Source organism: Apis mellifera, linkage group LG2, assembly GCF_003254395.2.
Source record: "Apis mellifera strain DH4 linkage group LG2, Amel_HAv3.1, whole genome shotgun sequence".
NCBI classification, from domain to species: domain Eukaryota; kingdom Metazoa; phylum Arthropoda; class Insecta; order Hymenoptera; family Apidae; genus Apis; species Apis mellifera.
Window position 1 is genome coordinate 14,738,896 of NC_037639.1, and position 14,165 is coordinate 14,753,060.

Consider the following 14,165-nt stretch of genomic DNA (forward strand, 5'->3'; position numbering starts at 1 on the left):
TCACATTTTCACGTATTTATAACGATCATTAATTAATATACTTATGATATTGATAGACTGATAAAAAACACTTTATTTTTTTAGGTAAGTAAACGTGTCTTTATTGAAAATTGTTCATTTTAATAACAAGAATAGTTTCAAATCGAATCGTATTCAAAATTATCATAAATATATAAATCGTAACACACAATTAACTTACAGATTCAACATTTTCTTTTTTAGGAATACCTACTAATATATGATTTTTTGGTGTACATGTGTTCGGTATGAATTTAGAAAGATACACTCTATAACCACATTGCTCAGCCTGCAGTTTTCTATCGGTATCGATAATGGTCATACATTCGTATCCCTGATTTGTTTTGATATTTTTCTCATCGTGAGTTTGATCAGCAGCGTGACTAAGAATTATATAACTTTCCTTATCTATTTCATCCCTGAAAATATTACTCCTTGGATATTTCAAATGATCACAATTATGCAATGATCCATAACAGCAAGGGCAACATACGAAGATAGCTTTTTCTTTGATGCATTGTTTTATGACTAAATCAGTTGCGACCCCACATGCATGTAACGACATACCAATGTCGAAGTGACCTTTAAAATAGTCTAAATTACACTGATAAAATTTTATATTTGATAATTTTAATTTATTCACTCTTTCTTTAGCTCTATTCAACGATTTCTCTTTATTTTCTAATAATATTATAGTACAATACGGCAAAAGATGTGCAACCAAGATACCTAAATGACCACTACCAGAACAAAAATCTACAATTATATCTCCTTTCTTTGCCAATTTTATAACAGGCTTACACATATTTTGTAATTGCTCATGCTTCTTTTCTAAACGCGAAGGTGGCAAAGAACCACCTTCTGGGGTAGCATCATATGGAACCAAAGACCAATCAAGATCCAATTCCGCGCCAAATGGTTCCAAATCGAATTTAGTTTGTATGTTTAAGGTTTTGAATAATTGCAACGAATGCTCCACATCTTCTTGCTTTGTATAAATTCGATTTTTTGGCTTATATCTTTGATGCAGACTTTCATTTGCTACATCAGGAAGTGTATAATTGAATTTATTTATATCTTGATTTTTCAACAATGGCAAACATTCAAGACAATTGGGTATAATTTGATTTTTAAGCATTCTTTTGTACCATTTATCAGTCAATGGAAGTAATTTCATTACCGTTTCACTCGAAAATACAGTTAATAAAATATGAGTACATACAAATATAATTATATCTGCCAAGGTCATGTATGAACCTTCAGCATATGTATGTTCTAGTGTTCCGTTTTGCGAAATTATATTTTCATCTGAATATTTTTTAGACATAATATACTTATACAGATTGTGTAATCTAACTGGTTGCGACAAATGTCGTTCAAATCTTGCCATACTGGAAGGCAATTTATTTTGCATTGCATCATCCGTATGTAAAAATTTTACAGTTAATATTAAATCTACCTCGCAAAATTTCGTCCAAACACTTGCTTCTGAACAAGCGGTTAGACAAGAATCTTTGAATCCTAACAATTTTCGACAATAATGTGTTGGGCATTCTGCCACGACATCCTTAATTATTTGCCGCAATATCGCGCAAAGACCTGCGATGCAACTAGCTTTATTTATAATGATAATTGGCAATTCACATGAAATTGCTGGATATGGAATTTTATTTAAGTCTATTATTTCATATACAAAAGTGGAAATATCTATAGTGTATGCTCGTTCAAGAAGTTTTTGTTCACTTGGTACAAGCTTAATACTAATTTTAGATTCACAATATTTTACAGTAAACAATGTTATTATTGTTTCTATAGGGGCTAGACATAATTCTTCCAAAGAATATACTTCTAAATAAGCTTCATTCATTTTTTTGAATTATCCCAAAGTTCATAACATGAATAAAAAAAATAAAAAAAGCTACTTATCAAATGCTAGTTATACGCTAGCTCTTAATTGTCTAGCCACTTTTCTTATTATCCTTTGTCTCAGCACGTTTTCTCTCCAATAAACACTAATACACGAAGTTAATGCCAAAAGAAACATAAATGCTTCAAACTTCCAAAATGCTCTTTCTTCTAACCAAGCTACCCTGTCACAACTGAATTATATATATATTATATTTATTTTTTATTATAAAATTGTTTTTATTCTTTGTATATTCTATATAATATAATATAATATAAAATTTTGATATAATTATTTACCTTCTTGTTATAGCTTCTCCACTTTTACATTTTAAAACTTCCTTGTATCTGGCATGAATACACACATCGATACTTTTACTTGCTATTTCAAAAGCAGAACATGGATGACATTCTGATGTTATTTCATATTCATCTCCGGAAATACATCTTGTATTATTTTCAAAATTCTCCAAATAAAGTTTATTAGAATTATCAGTCCAATGACTTTCAACAATTAATACCAATATTGTTAATCTAAAAGAAATTAATAAAATATAAAAGAAGCTAAACATATATATATATATTAAGTAACACGTGTTAACGATTTCTAGTAACTGCAATATATAAACAAAATATAAGATAAAAACTAACCCTCCTAATAATGTTATACCAATTAACATTCGTTTTTTTGTACATAACTCAATCATTTCGATGTATACTGTTTCATGGATTTCTTCTTTTCTGTCAGCTTACGTGATTCATGTAGAAAGTGAATAAAAATTTCAGCACGATAAAATCTACACAAATACAGTTGAAACTATTTGCAAAATCGCACTGCTCTTATTACATATGAAGTATACTACGTATACAAGTAACACGTGTTTATTGGATTATTGTATATACATTTTTTCCATAAGATGGTAAATTGAATATTATATAGTAATCTCATGATAATTCTATTTGTATTAATTTTCTGAGTCTGTTATTTTGACAGATGTTGTATATATTTTCTTTAAAGCATTATTCATTTTTTATTTCTAAAACCATAGACAAGATATAAAATAGATTGTACTGATATAATTCAGATATATATTTAAGAAAGCATAATATAATCTAATAACTAATTATGTATCTTAATAGTTAATTCAAATACCGTAGTTTCAATAATATGAAATTCAATTTTTATTTTTAATTTAAAAAAAATTTTTTTTTAAATTAATAATTTAAGATAAATAAAAAATATCTTAGTGTGTTTTTATAAAAGTTGTTTTTTTATCTATGCTTATTTCTTTGAAAAGTGAAATTCATACTTTTGATAGTAAATTTGTTACAAATCTTTGATATTATCTCTTTAAAAAACATTGAAATATTTTTACATATAATTTATTGATAATAAAAGTTTTAATATTTTCTTATAAAAACGATTATTTAAAACGATTATTTAAAAATTATAACAATCTTATTACCAGTGATATAATGTTTGAACACTTTTCAAAGAGATGGCATTATTAGTTAAATATGTAGTATACATACATTTTATGTTCATATATATCATCTCTATGTCTAAATATATTTATATTTTTTATATTTTTGCAGCATCTGATATTTTAAAAAAGTAAGTATATAGAAAATAAACTTAGAATAGAGTGGCATATTATATTTTATAATTAGCATTAGTAAAATAAAAAGATAACAAAATAACAAAACATATCAATCATTCTTATCAACGTATCAGAATAAAGAAATAAATATACAAAAGACAATAATCTCTAGAGTTAAATAAATTACAAAATCTCTAGAATTAAAAATCTAAAAATAGACAATTATAAAGATATATAAATATGCAAAAGATAAGTTTATAAAATTTCACAAAAATTTCGCATGTCAATTTAATTATATTTTTCTGATATAAAGTCGAAAATTTAGCAAAAAAAATTTCTGATTCGAAAAAATTTGATATGTTAAATCATCAAATTATATTCTCCTTATACAAAACTTAAATTTTTAACTAAAAAAATTTTTTATTTAAATTTTGGGAAAATATAATTGGACAAGAAATGATGCACGAAATTTTTTCAAGAATTCCACAAATTTTTATCCAATTTTGTTTTTATATTAGTATATTATATTTTATATTTTATATTAGTAAGATAATATAATTTTGGAATTTAATATATTTAACATATTATGGTTACTTTATACTTTTTATTTTTTTTTTAATTCGTATATATCAAGAATTAATTATTTTTAAACATTTTAATTCTAAAGAAATGTTTCAGATGAAAATTTTAAGGGGTAATGTTATTATATTATTAATTTTTAGATAATAGATAAACATATAAAGAAATAAATATAAATTCATAAGTAATTTTGCGAATTCTAATTTTATTTTTTTTTAATGAAATTATTTTTTAATATACAAATTAAATACATCTTGATATTTTCTATAAAAAAGTATTACAAAGTCATATTAGTAAAAATTACCATTGATGTTGCTATGCCATTGAAAATTTGTCATGAAAGCTATCAAACTCTAATGTAGAAAAATCTGAAAATTCTACAATATTAACAAAAAATGAAACTGCAATTTAAAACATAATCCAAACAATTAAAATAATAAAAAATGAAATTATATTAAACTAATATAATAATTACAATTTCTAATGCATTAGAAATTGTAAAAATAATAAAAATTAACATTCTAATCTTAAGGATCGGAATTTAAAAAATTTAAAAAATTGAAAATCTAATGATTCTGTATCAGAATACTAAGAATCTATATATAAAAATAATTATTTCTTCGTGGAACAAATGATAAATTTCTTATCTTTTTTAAAAAAAACTTTAATATCTATTTGAAACAAATATTTAAAAAAAGAAAAACTATTAACATGATCATTCTATAGATTAATTTATATAATGATAATAATATAATTTTTATCAATTATTAATTATTATATAATATTGCAATAAATAAAAAACATTCTGGTAGTATGATATTTAGAAAATTAAAAAATTTCATAGTCATAAGAATCAAAAAGACACAAAATATAAAAATATGTTTTATTTTCACACAATTTTAACATAATAAATTGCCTAACAGGCAATAAGATTGAATACATTGAATGACTTGATATAGTTTAATATTATATCGTATAGTTTAATATCAAAACCGCGCTTTTTTAAATAATCTCACTTATAAAATCAGTGATCCAGCGATGCGCGAGTTAAATTGTACAAAGCACAAGTATATTAGAAGCACAGATATTTACGACAGAAAACAATTTCTCATCGCAATATTAAAAATCGAGTATTAGCATCATGTTTATAATTTTTATATTATGCAAGAAGGCACGTGCAAAAATCAGAAATTCGCTTGTCATGGAAATACAGATGTATTGTTACTTGAAAATATAATTTTTTTTCGTTTAGAAAGATTCAGACTTATAAGCTATGTATAAATGATGTTTTTTATTGTACATATATGTTCAAAGCGAGATAAACCCTGTACATTTGATATGCTTTTTAGTGAGATGAATATCAATAAATAAAAAGAAAAGAAATACATATAATTGAAAAATTTGAACGATACTGATAATATTAGACCATGCACAAGCACTTTTAAAGAAGAAAATACATTTATTATTACAAAATACGAATTAGTATATTATCCAATTTGAAATAAAAAAATGAAATAAAATGAATAATATACTAGGAAGAAGAAAATTTTGTGAGACAATTATTTCTTTCAAGCAACACTTTAAAATGATTGATGTTATGATTAAATCTGATTATACTTCATTTAATTTGAACAATATTAAACAGTTATTATTGTCATATATCGTTGAAATTAATTTCTCAACGATAACGTCTATTTGCCCAACATTGTGAACAATAGTAATCATTTTCCGCTGAACCGAAAAATTGGCAATCTTCATTCCGACATTCTTTAACAATAGTCTAAAAAAAACCTCAAATTATTTAAATTCCATAATGATAATGAATATTTAAAAGCATACCAAACTATTGTTGCTATTCCATAGCTCTGGCCCTGGTTTATAAGATGATGGTTGATCATTATAAAAAGTAGATCTGTAAAAAAAATATTTTATTTTTATTATAATAGAATTAATAATAATTTTTCTAAATTGTATTATATAGAAAATACCTTGAAAGATAAAGCGTACGATCTTTATTTGGATTAGTCGGTAACAATTTACTAACGCTTGCATGACTGTCTCGATCGCTGACAGCATAGAATTTGGATTTGCCTGCACCATAATTCATTTCACTACCAGTTTCGTCAACTTTATGATCTTGCAAATACCTATTATATAATGAAAAAAAAAAAATTATATTTTACAATCATAAATGATATGTAGTATAAAATTATTATACCTTGCATGTGCACATTGAAGATAATTCTGAAGCATCTGATCCACATACTGATGACGTCTACTTCTAATCTTTACACATAATAAACCTTCTGTAGAAAGTCCACCTGCTGTTGTTGGTAAATTCTTTGGTCTCTTTGTCATGGACCACAATTTTTTACTAACAGATTTTCTAATTGATCCAAATTGTTTAGCAACACCAAGCAATTGTTTCGCCGTTTTAGATAATGAACCGTCAGTATCGGACAATCTTTCGATTTCTTCCGATGTAAAATTTTGATATTCGCAATCTAAATATTGCCGCAACAAAATTTCCATCTAAAATATCAATATTATGAAATTACAGTTTATGCATTACATCTACAATTTATGTTATTATTAAGAATTAATTGTTACGAAAAATTACCGTATCTTGTTGGCAAGTTAATAAATCTTGAAAACTTTCTTCCCAATCCCAATCAGGTCCTGGATCTACCGCGAATAAAACTGGCAATAATTGACCTGTATCCGGATCTATAAGAGGTATGCTAACACCTTCATTAGAAGCATCTCCAAAATCACTCGCTCCATCCACAGTAACAAGAGGAGAAAAATGAGCTGAATGATATGCTAAAAGCAATGGCGTTCTGTGACAACGTGATGGAGATACTTCTAATGGTAGATACACTCCACCAAATGGAATTGGAGCTAAAGCTACACCTTCTGCATCTTTTAACATAGTTTCTGCTATTACTATTATAGGTCTTTTTAAAGCATGAGCCAAAGTTAATACATGTACCTATAAAGTTTTAACATTATAAATATTTGATGAAAATTTTATTATTTAAGAAAAAAATGCAAAAAATTTTATTATACTTCTTCAAGACTTTGATAAGAAGTAGCAGTTTGATTTCTAAAAATAGGAGAAGCCATATCTACAATAGTTTGCCATTCTGTTAACCATTCTGTTTCTGTATAAGACAATCCTGAAGCTGCATTTAAGCCTATTTGACGCCACTTCCATCTTCTAAATAAAGCATGTCTATATTCTCCTTTGGCTAAAGTATTATGTAATGCTTCTCTTAGTGTAAGAAGTCTATCATGAAAGCCCCACATGCCAAGAGAAGCTGCATGTAGAAGACAATTGCCATCTCCTGATGTTGCCAAAGGCCATAAAACTCTGTTAGTTTCATTTTTACCCCCACACCACCAATTTAAACGACCAGCAGCTTCTAAAGAAGTTAAACATCCACCTTCTATTAAATCTTTTTCCAAGAATTGACGAAATGAATCTAAATATAATATATTATATCCAATTAATAAAGTATAATAAAGAAAATAATTATTATATTGAATAGAGCATGAATAAATTACCTGGATATAGAGTTAGATCAGGTAATGAGAATGTGAATTCTGGAGTATCTAAAGATCCTATAGTAGCTAACTGTGAACGAGCATAAGAGACAATAGCTGCATTTTCAGTTGCTCGAGATATACCTCTAGCCAATTTTTTTGTAGTTCCTCCTTCACTTTCCAATGCATTATTAGAATTTGTCTCTTTCTCCAAACCATCATATGTGGATAATCCTACGTTCATTACACTGTTTTATTATTGCACCTACAAAGTAGTAGTTCATCTAAAATTTATGATATTACAATTACAACATTGGTAGAAATATAATATAAAAATTATATATTAATTATTATGTAATCTATAAATAAAAATTACAAAAAAATACAAAAATTAAACACAGTATATATATCTATATATTAATATACAAAAATAGAACAAGGTGACATTAATAATTTAATAAAAAAATAATCATTGAATGCATAATGAATTCAATTATAAATATAAATAAAAGGAAAATTTGCAAATGATAAAAAAGCATTTTTTAATCTTTAGAATTACGAAATATCAAAAATAAATACACGTACATGACGATGAATACATATATTCAGAGTTTGTGTGTATATGTATCTATGTCGGATATGATTATTTAAAAAGTGCAAACCTTGGCCTATATATCGAATTAGTGAAGTGAAGCAGTACAGTATAGTATCATTAAATAGTATTCTAATTGTTTTACAATATATAAACCCTTCGTATAGTTTTTCATATTTCGTATCACGGTATTTATACTAAAACCTGTCTTAAGAGGGCCATCCACAATGTATAAAAACGATTAAGAATTTGTTTGCACTGATGGTGATATGCACAACATAACCTAAAGCACGAAACCTCGAAACTATCTGGTAAAAGAGTGAGAAGCGAATTATTATTGTTGCGCACGGAAGTCACTGTGAAATTTTAAACCAGTCACATGTCAAGCTTATGAGTGGTACACTGTTGTTATTTACGCAGTAATGTTCCCACCCATCAGTGAACAGGTTTGTCCGATCGCGATAATGCAATTAATTTTGAAATGTAAAAAAATCATCTACGCACTACCATTTATCTTATAACATTATGCAGTTAGAAATGTATTTAACCTTGAAAATATGCATTGCGCATCATATGTACCACCTACCTATGTACATTTAAATATATCACGTTGATAGAATAATCGAATAGAAAACATTATTTGAATTTTATTTTATCAATCATTGATCTTTATCATTTTCTTTTAATTCGATCGATATAAAATTATTCTTTAATTTCTTTATATTAAGAAATATGTTATATATTTTAATTCATTATGAATATCATATATTATAAAAATAAATGTTTTTATTTTTCTGATAGTTGAAATGGGTTATGTTGACTTTCATACTTACAAAGCAATCATGCATACATTCTTAACAATGTATGGAAAATTTTTCATTGATTGTGTTTTTATTGGAATATTTATAATAGGTTTTTTTATTGATTGTGTTTTATTTGAAAACTTATAGAACAACGAAATAAACTGAATAAACCGCCTTAAGTTGATTTACTAACTTACGTGCAAACGTAGCGCCACAGGTTATCATTTCTCGATGTGTAGTTCGTCTACCTCGCTTAAAACGTGAGACGCGACCATGCCGATGTAGTAGGCGAGCACAAGTGTGCGTATTCTGTACTTGTATCTGTTTTAAATCTCAAAAAAATTGGTCAATTTTGTTGGAAAAGTTTTTTAATTTATCGCGGGTAATAACAGACTCGCACAGTAGAGAAGAAATTGAAAGAAATAACAATGAATAGTTGTGGAATATACCTGATATTTTTTCTATCAGTTAATCTGTTGATTCCATTGGGCCACGTCGCCGGTTCCAAGGTGTTACAAATTCGTGGCATACCTATCGCGAAAAGTTCACTTTATTCATCAGATCGTGACTTCCAGTGCCTTGATGGAAGCCTATTAATACCATTTTCACGTGTAAACGATAACTATTGTGATTGTGCCGATGGTAGTGATGAACCTGGTACATCTGCCTGCACCAACGGTTCATTTTATTGTGAAAATTCCGGTCATAAGCCACGCTATATACCATCCACCTGGGTAAATGATGGTGTTTGCGATTGTTGCGATGCCAGTGATGAATATAACTCGAGTAAAGAATGTCCAAATAATTGTAATGAACTTGGAAAAGAAGCTAGGTTGGAACAACAAAAGGCAGAAGAATTAATCAGGGAAGGAAATAAGATAAGAATGGAAATGATTGCCAAGGGTAAACAATTGAAAACAGATTATCAGGCACAATTAGTCAAATTACGTGCTGATTATGAAGAAGCAGAACGTGTGAAGAAAGAGAAAGAATTATTGAAAACTCAAGCAGAAGAACGAGAAAGTGCTGCTTTAGAAAAATATAAGACAATTGAATCTGAGCAACCAGCTCAGGAAGAAGGGGAAGAGGAAGAAGAATTACACGAATCAGATGCTGAGGATTATTTTAAATTATTAGACTCTGATAATAGTGGTACTATAACAGTTGCAGAACTTCAAACTAGAGTGACATTTGATAAAGATCGGAATGGAGTTGTAAGTGAAGAGGAGGCAATGTTTTTTTTAAATAACCAGAAAGAAATCAATCTTCAAGAATTCATGGATACAGCATGGGCAAATATCAAACCATTTTTAATGTTGGAACAAGGTAAATTATTATTAGGTATATTATTTATAAATTCATTTTATTTTCAGTTTAAAATATATATTGTATTAATATTTCATTTCAGGTATGTTTAAGCCAGCAGAGCAAAAGGAAGAAGAAGGAGAGGAAGAAGAAGAAGGAGGAGAAAATATTCACGAACCAATAGAAGATAGATCTGAGCAAGAGAAAGTTGAAAATGATGGTACAGAGGCAGAAGAAGTAACGGATGAAGAACAGAAGAAAACCGAAGAACCTCAAGTGCAATATGATGAAGAAACGCAAGCTCTAATTGATGAAGCAACAGTTGCTCGTGAAAATTTCCAAGCAGCAGAAAGATCTGTAAATGACTTATTATTGGAAATCAGAAAGTACGAAGAAAAATTAAATCGTGACTTTGGTGTGGAGCATGAATTCGCTCCTTTGGATGGTGAATGTTTCGAGTTTAGAAATGTGGAATATATCTATACTTTGTGTATGTTTGTAAAAGCGACGCAGAGATCGGAATCTGGTGGCAATGACGTTACCTTAGGTCACTGGAACGATTGGAGCGGACCGGAAGGTCAAAAGTATTTCAAGATGAAGTATGATCGAGGACTTAGCTGTTGGAATGGTCCTGCGCGTTCTACGATGGTCAATTTAAGCTGTGGTAAAGAAAATAAACTAGTCTCAGTGACAGAACCTAGTCGATGCGAATACGCTATGGAATTTTCCACGCCAGCTGTGTGCAATCTCAGCCTGGAACCCGCTAATGCACACGACGAATTATAAATTTCATATCTCATAAACGCGGGAAATTTAATTAACTAAATACGCGATTATATGAAATATAAGATATATAAAAAAAAAATAGCAAGGATAAATAATATATCACATCGATTCATCTGATTCGTTTTACGAACGTTAAATTTTAACGTGAAACGTTATAACAATCGCGTGTTTACACATCATTTTTTCACTGTCGTAAACAAATGAAACTCATAATTATCTCTTGCGCATTACGTAATAATAATAATAATGTCATGAAACGTCGAATCTGTGATTGATTATTCGTCCTTGCATTAGAATTTTCTCGTCGTTGTACTTGTATACTAAACAAACGGAATTCGTAGCCGATAACGCGATCGTGAGTTATCGACGAGCTCGGTTTGCTTAAATAGTAGAGAGAGACATTTTAATATTCGTGATAAGTGAATAAGAAATTGTTGTTACATGGTCATTGCCAATATTGTGTCACTGTTATACATTCCTCTTTTTGTACGAGATGAATTTTTATGAAATCGGATCAGAATAAAATGACCTGAATTGTTTCACTCGTCGTTAGGTCACCACGCGATCGAGCGACCAATTCTTTTCGTCTACAAATTCTTAGAAAAAAAAAAAAAAAAGAAAAAAAAAAATGAACTGAAAAATTCATTGTAGACTCACCTATATATACATACACGCTCATACATGCAGGAATGTCGAAAGAAAATTCATAAATTGCCACGTGTAAAGTAGATAATATATTTAGTGTGTCGAGGTATTTTGTAATTTTTTAAGGATACGTCCGTGATTGGCGCATTGGAATGCAGGTTTAATAAAGAGAAAAAAAATTTTGTTGTCGAACTGTAATTACGATGGCAGCTTTATTTACATTAAAACGGGTGATCTTTTTGTATTATATGTATATATATATATATATACACAATATATATATATATGTGTATATAGATATATATATACAAATATAAATATATACACGTACGTATATATATTTATATTTACGTATTTATTTATTTATATATTTCTTTTAATTATGCGAATTCTTATTCGTTTTTTAGAGAATTCTTACATTATTAATTCAATTCTCTATTTATATTTTTATTAATCTAACAATCTATGCATATTTTTTGGGATTTGAGACGTTTATGATCGGCTAGAAAACTAAAAAAGAGATGTGATCAAGAGAGAGAGAGAGAGAGGAAAGTGAGTTTCTGATTTATCCAACAATGTTTTGCAACCAGTCGATTCCCTAATACTTACTTTTTCGTTAAGGCACTTAAAAGACTGGAAAGAAGTATCTTGTCTTTCACGCGGTGTTACGTGATAGAGACGATACGCTTTAACGTCTTTTCTTCACCCTACGATGAACCATTATTTTTTTTTTTTTTAAACGTACACGGCAAAAAGTCATGATTTTTTTTTTTTCATCTCAACGTGAAATTTTTGATCATTTCAAATGATAAATAATCAAAAATTAAAATCCGTTTATCGTGTACTGAAAATACGAAAAAAAAAAAAAAATAAATAAATAAACACTAGAAACATTTTCGATTTTTCAAACGAATTACTTTTAAAAATTGTTACATCAGTATGGAAAGACAGCATTTTCCAAAAAAAAAGATTACCATAACGTCTCTAGATATGAATAATTTCCAACTATGTTTGTCTAACAACATACCCTGTGTTTGTTTTATGGCTCGCCTGGCCATTAAACACTTTGTAAATACGTGTCGACGCTATTTTTATCTATTCTCTTTTTTTTTTTTTATATTCTTTAAATTCGTATTCTTTCATTCGCGATCGTGTCTAATTCTGTAACGGGGTTTTCTTCTTTGTATTTACACAGTGGAACGAAACACGACATTTATTGGCGTCTCTAAACTACTGTACAACAAGAAACACTAACTCCTAACACGAGAAGAATTTGTAAGCACGACGCGCGACTATATTGCTTTGCGATATCGCGCACCACCTAATACTGCATTTTTTTGTATGATCGGCTATCTTATCGTGTATGTGAAGTTTGTTAAGAAAAGAAGAAAAAACAAAATACGATTGCAACGGAAGAAGTTAAATAACACACGAATCGCAAATAATTACAGCTAGTTACGTTTAAACACGTTAAACCTTACAACTTTCTCGCCACAGGCGAACTTAAATTTTTTTTTTTTCTTTTTCTTTTTTCTTTTTCTTTTTACATATCGATCATTTCCATCATTTTCCACTTCTGCTTCTTTCCCTTTTACTTTTGTTCAAGTTTACAACGAGTTTTGAAACGAAGACATGTTTTATGAAAAACGTTATAAAAATTTAAGGTAAATAATTTTTATATTATTGTCCATCTTATGTGTAGTCTTAACCAGTCGAACACATCTTCGTTCGTTATTTCATTATTTCCACAGCTTATTCAGTCTACAAATAAAATCCAGATATAAAAAAGTTTACAGAAAAAGGGGGTTTCTTTTGCTTTATATAATTCTGATTTTTTTTCTCATTTTTTTAACCGCATCGATTCTTTTTCTACTCGCCTTCCAAAATGAACGAAACGACGCATGTCTGTTGATACGCATGAATGCGTATGCAATGTTTATTTTCCGAGTTTCTCGAACATGATCAACTTCTCCTTGAAACTCTTCGTATCCGTGGACACTTCGGATATATTGCCGTTCAACATATTTTGTAAATCCTCGTCGTTCTTGCTAACGAGGAGATTGTCAAAAATCATCTTGTTGTCCTCTTGTTTAGCGACCGGCGAGGTAGGCTGCGACGTGGTGATCTGTTGTTTTTTCTTAGGATAAATCACAGAGCTTCGTTGATTGTTGCCGTTGTCGGCCATTCTGGTAACTATAGTGATGGCTAGCAGTTGATGAATGTCGATGTTCTCCTTCGATTCCGACGATTGGCGCCAGTAGAATTTATCCGGCGAGATCAACGGTTTCGAGTCTTCGGTATTGTCCGCCATTTGATCCGAATGCGACATCGTTAAGGATTTATTGGTCCAAGGATCCTGAAAAATGGAAACAAGTTTCACTCAAA

The 14,165-nt window shown here is 28.7% G+C and overlaps 5 protein-coding genes across 22 annotated transcripts in view; 1 reads left to right on the forward strand and 4 right to left on the reverse strand.

Moving 5' to 3' along the window:
* Positions 1–85: 85 nt before the first annotated feature.
* On the reverse strand, positions 86–2,996 carry Jtb (jumping translocation breakpoint protein). Its single transcript, NM_001206467.1, has 3 exons — positions 2,575–2,996; positions 2,224–2,457; positions 86–2,117 (listed from the first exon to the last, which is right to left on the reverse strand). The coding sequence occupies exons 1-3, from the start codon at positions 2,628–2,630 to the stop codon at positions 1,955–1,957; spliced, it is 453 nt and encodes a 150-aa protein (NP_001193396.1). The 5' UTR covers positions 2,631–2,996; the 3' UTR covers positions 86–1,954.
* Positions 86–2,996, reverse strand: Gstcd (glutathione S-transferase, C-terminal domain containing). Its single transcript, NM_001206466.1, has 3 exons — positions 2,575–2,996; positions 2,224–2,457; positions 86–2,117 (listed from the first exon to the last, which is right to left on the reverse strand). The coding sequence occupies exon 3, from the start codon at positions 1,883–1,885 to the stop codon at positions 191–193; it is 1,695 nt and encodes a 564-aa protein (NP_001193395.1). The 5' UTR covers positions 1,886–2,117; positions 2,224–2,457; positions 2,575–2,996; the 3' UTR covers positions 86–190.
* A 1,981-nt stretch (positions 2,997–4,977) lies between these two features.
* On the reverse strand, positions 4,978–9,445 carry LOC408678 (OTU domain-containing protein 7B). 5 transcript variants are annotated; one of them, XM_397517.7, is made up of 8 exons: positions 9,242–9,445; positions 7,671–7,914; positions 7,173–7,588; positions 6,724–7,095; positions 6,322–6,635; positions 6,092–6,250; positions 5,943–6,015; positions 4,978–5,883 (listed from the first exon to the last, which is right to left on the reverse strand). In XM_397517.7, exons 2-8 carry the CDS (start codon positions 7,891–7,893, stop codon positions 5,782–5,784), a joined length of 1,659 nt encoding a protein of 552 aa, XP_397517.2. In that variant the 5' UTR covers positions 7,894–7,914; positions 9,242–9,445; the 3' UTR covers positions 4,978–5,781. The 5 variants fall into 5 exon arrangements, with proteins under 5 accessions (XP_397517.2, XP_006568900.1, XP_006568901.1 ...); XM_006568837.3 differs by lacking the exon at positions 9,242–9,445 and adding an exon at positions 8,235–8,859; XM_006568838.3 differs by lacking the exon at positions 9,242–9,445 and adding an exon at positions 8,235–8,859 and having other exon boundaries at positions 7,671–7,933.
* On the forward strand, positions 9,351–11,978 carry LOC552747 (glucosidase 2 subunit beta). Its single transcript, XM_625122.5, has 2 exons — positions 9,351–10,370; positions 10,453–11,978. The coding sequence occupies exons 1-2, from the start codon at positions 9,473–9,475 to the stop codon at positions 11,133–11,135; spliced, it is 1,581 nt and encodes a 526-aa protein (XP_625125.2). The 5' UTR covers positions 9,351–9,472; the 3' UTR covers positions 11,136–11,978.
* Positions 11,724–14,165, reverse strand: part of LOC726231 (GRB2-associated-binding protein 2) — a 62,361-nt gene continuing 59,919 nt past the window's right edge. For all 14 annotated transcript variants that reach the window (XM_026438984.1, XM_026438983.1, XM_026438985.1 and 11 more), the window contains one exon: positions 11,724–14,136. In XM_026438984.1, coding sequence (XP_026294769.1) covers positions 13,717–14,136 — 420 coding nt within the window. In that variant the 3' untranslated portion in view covers positions 11,724–13,716. The remainder of the gene's footprint in view (positions 14,137–14,165) is intronic.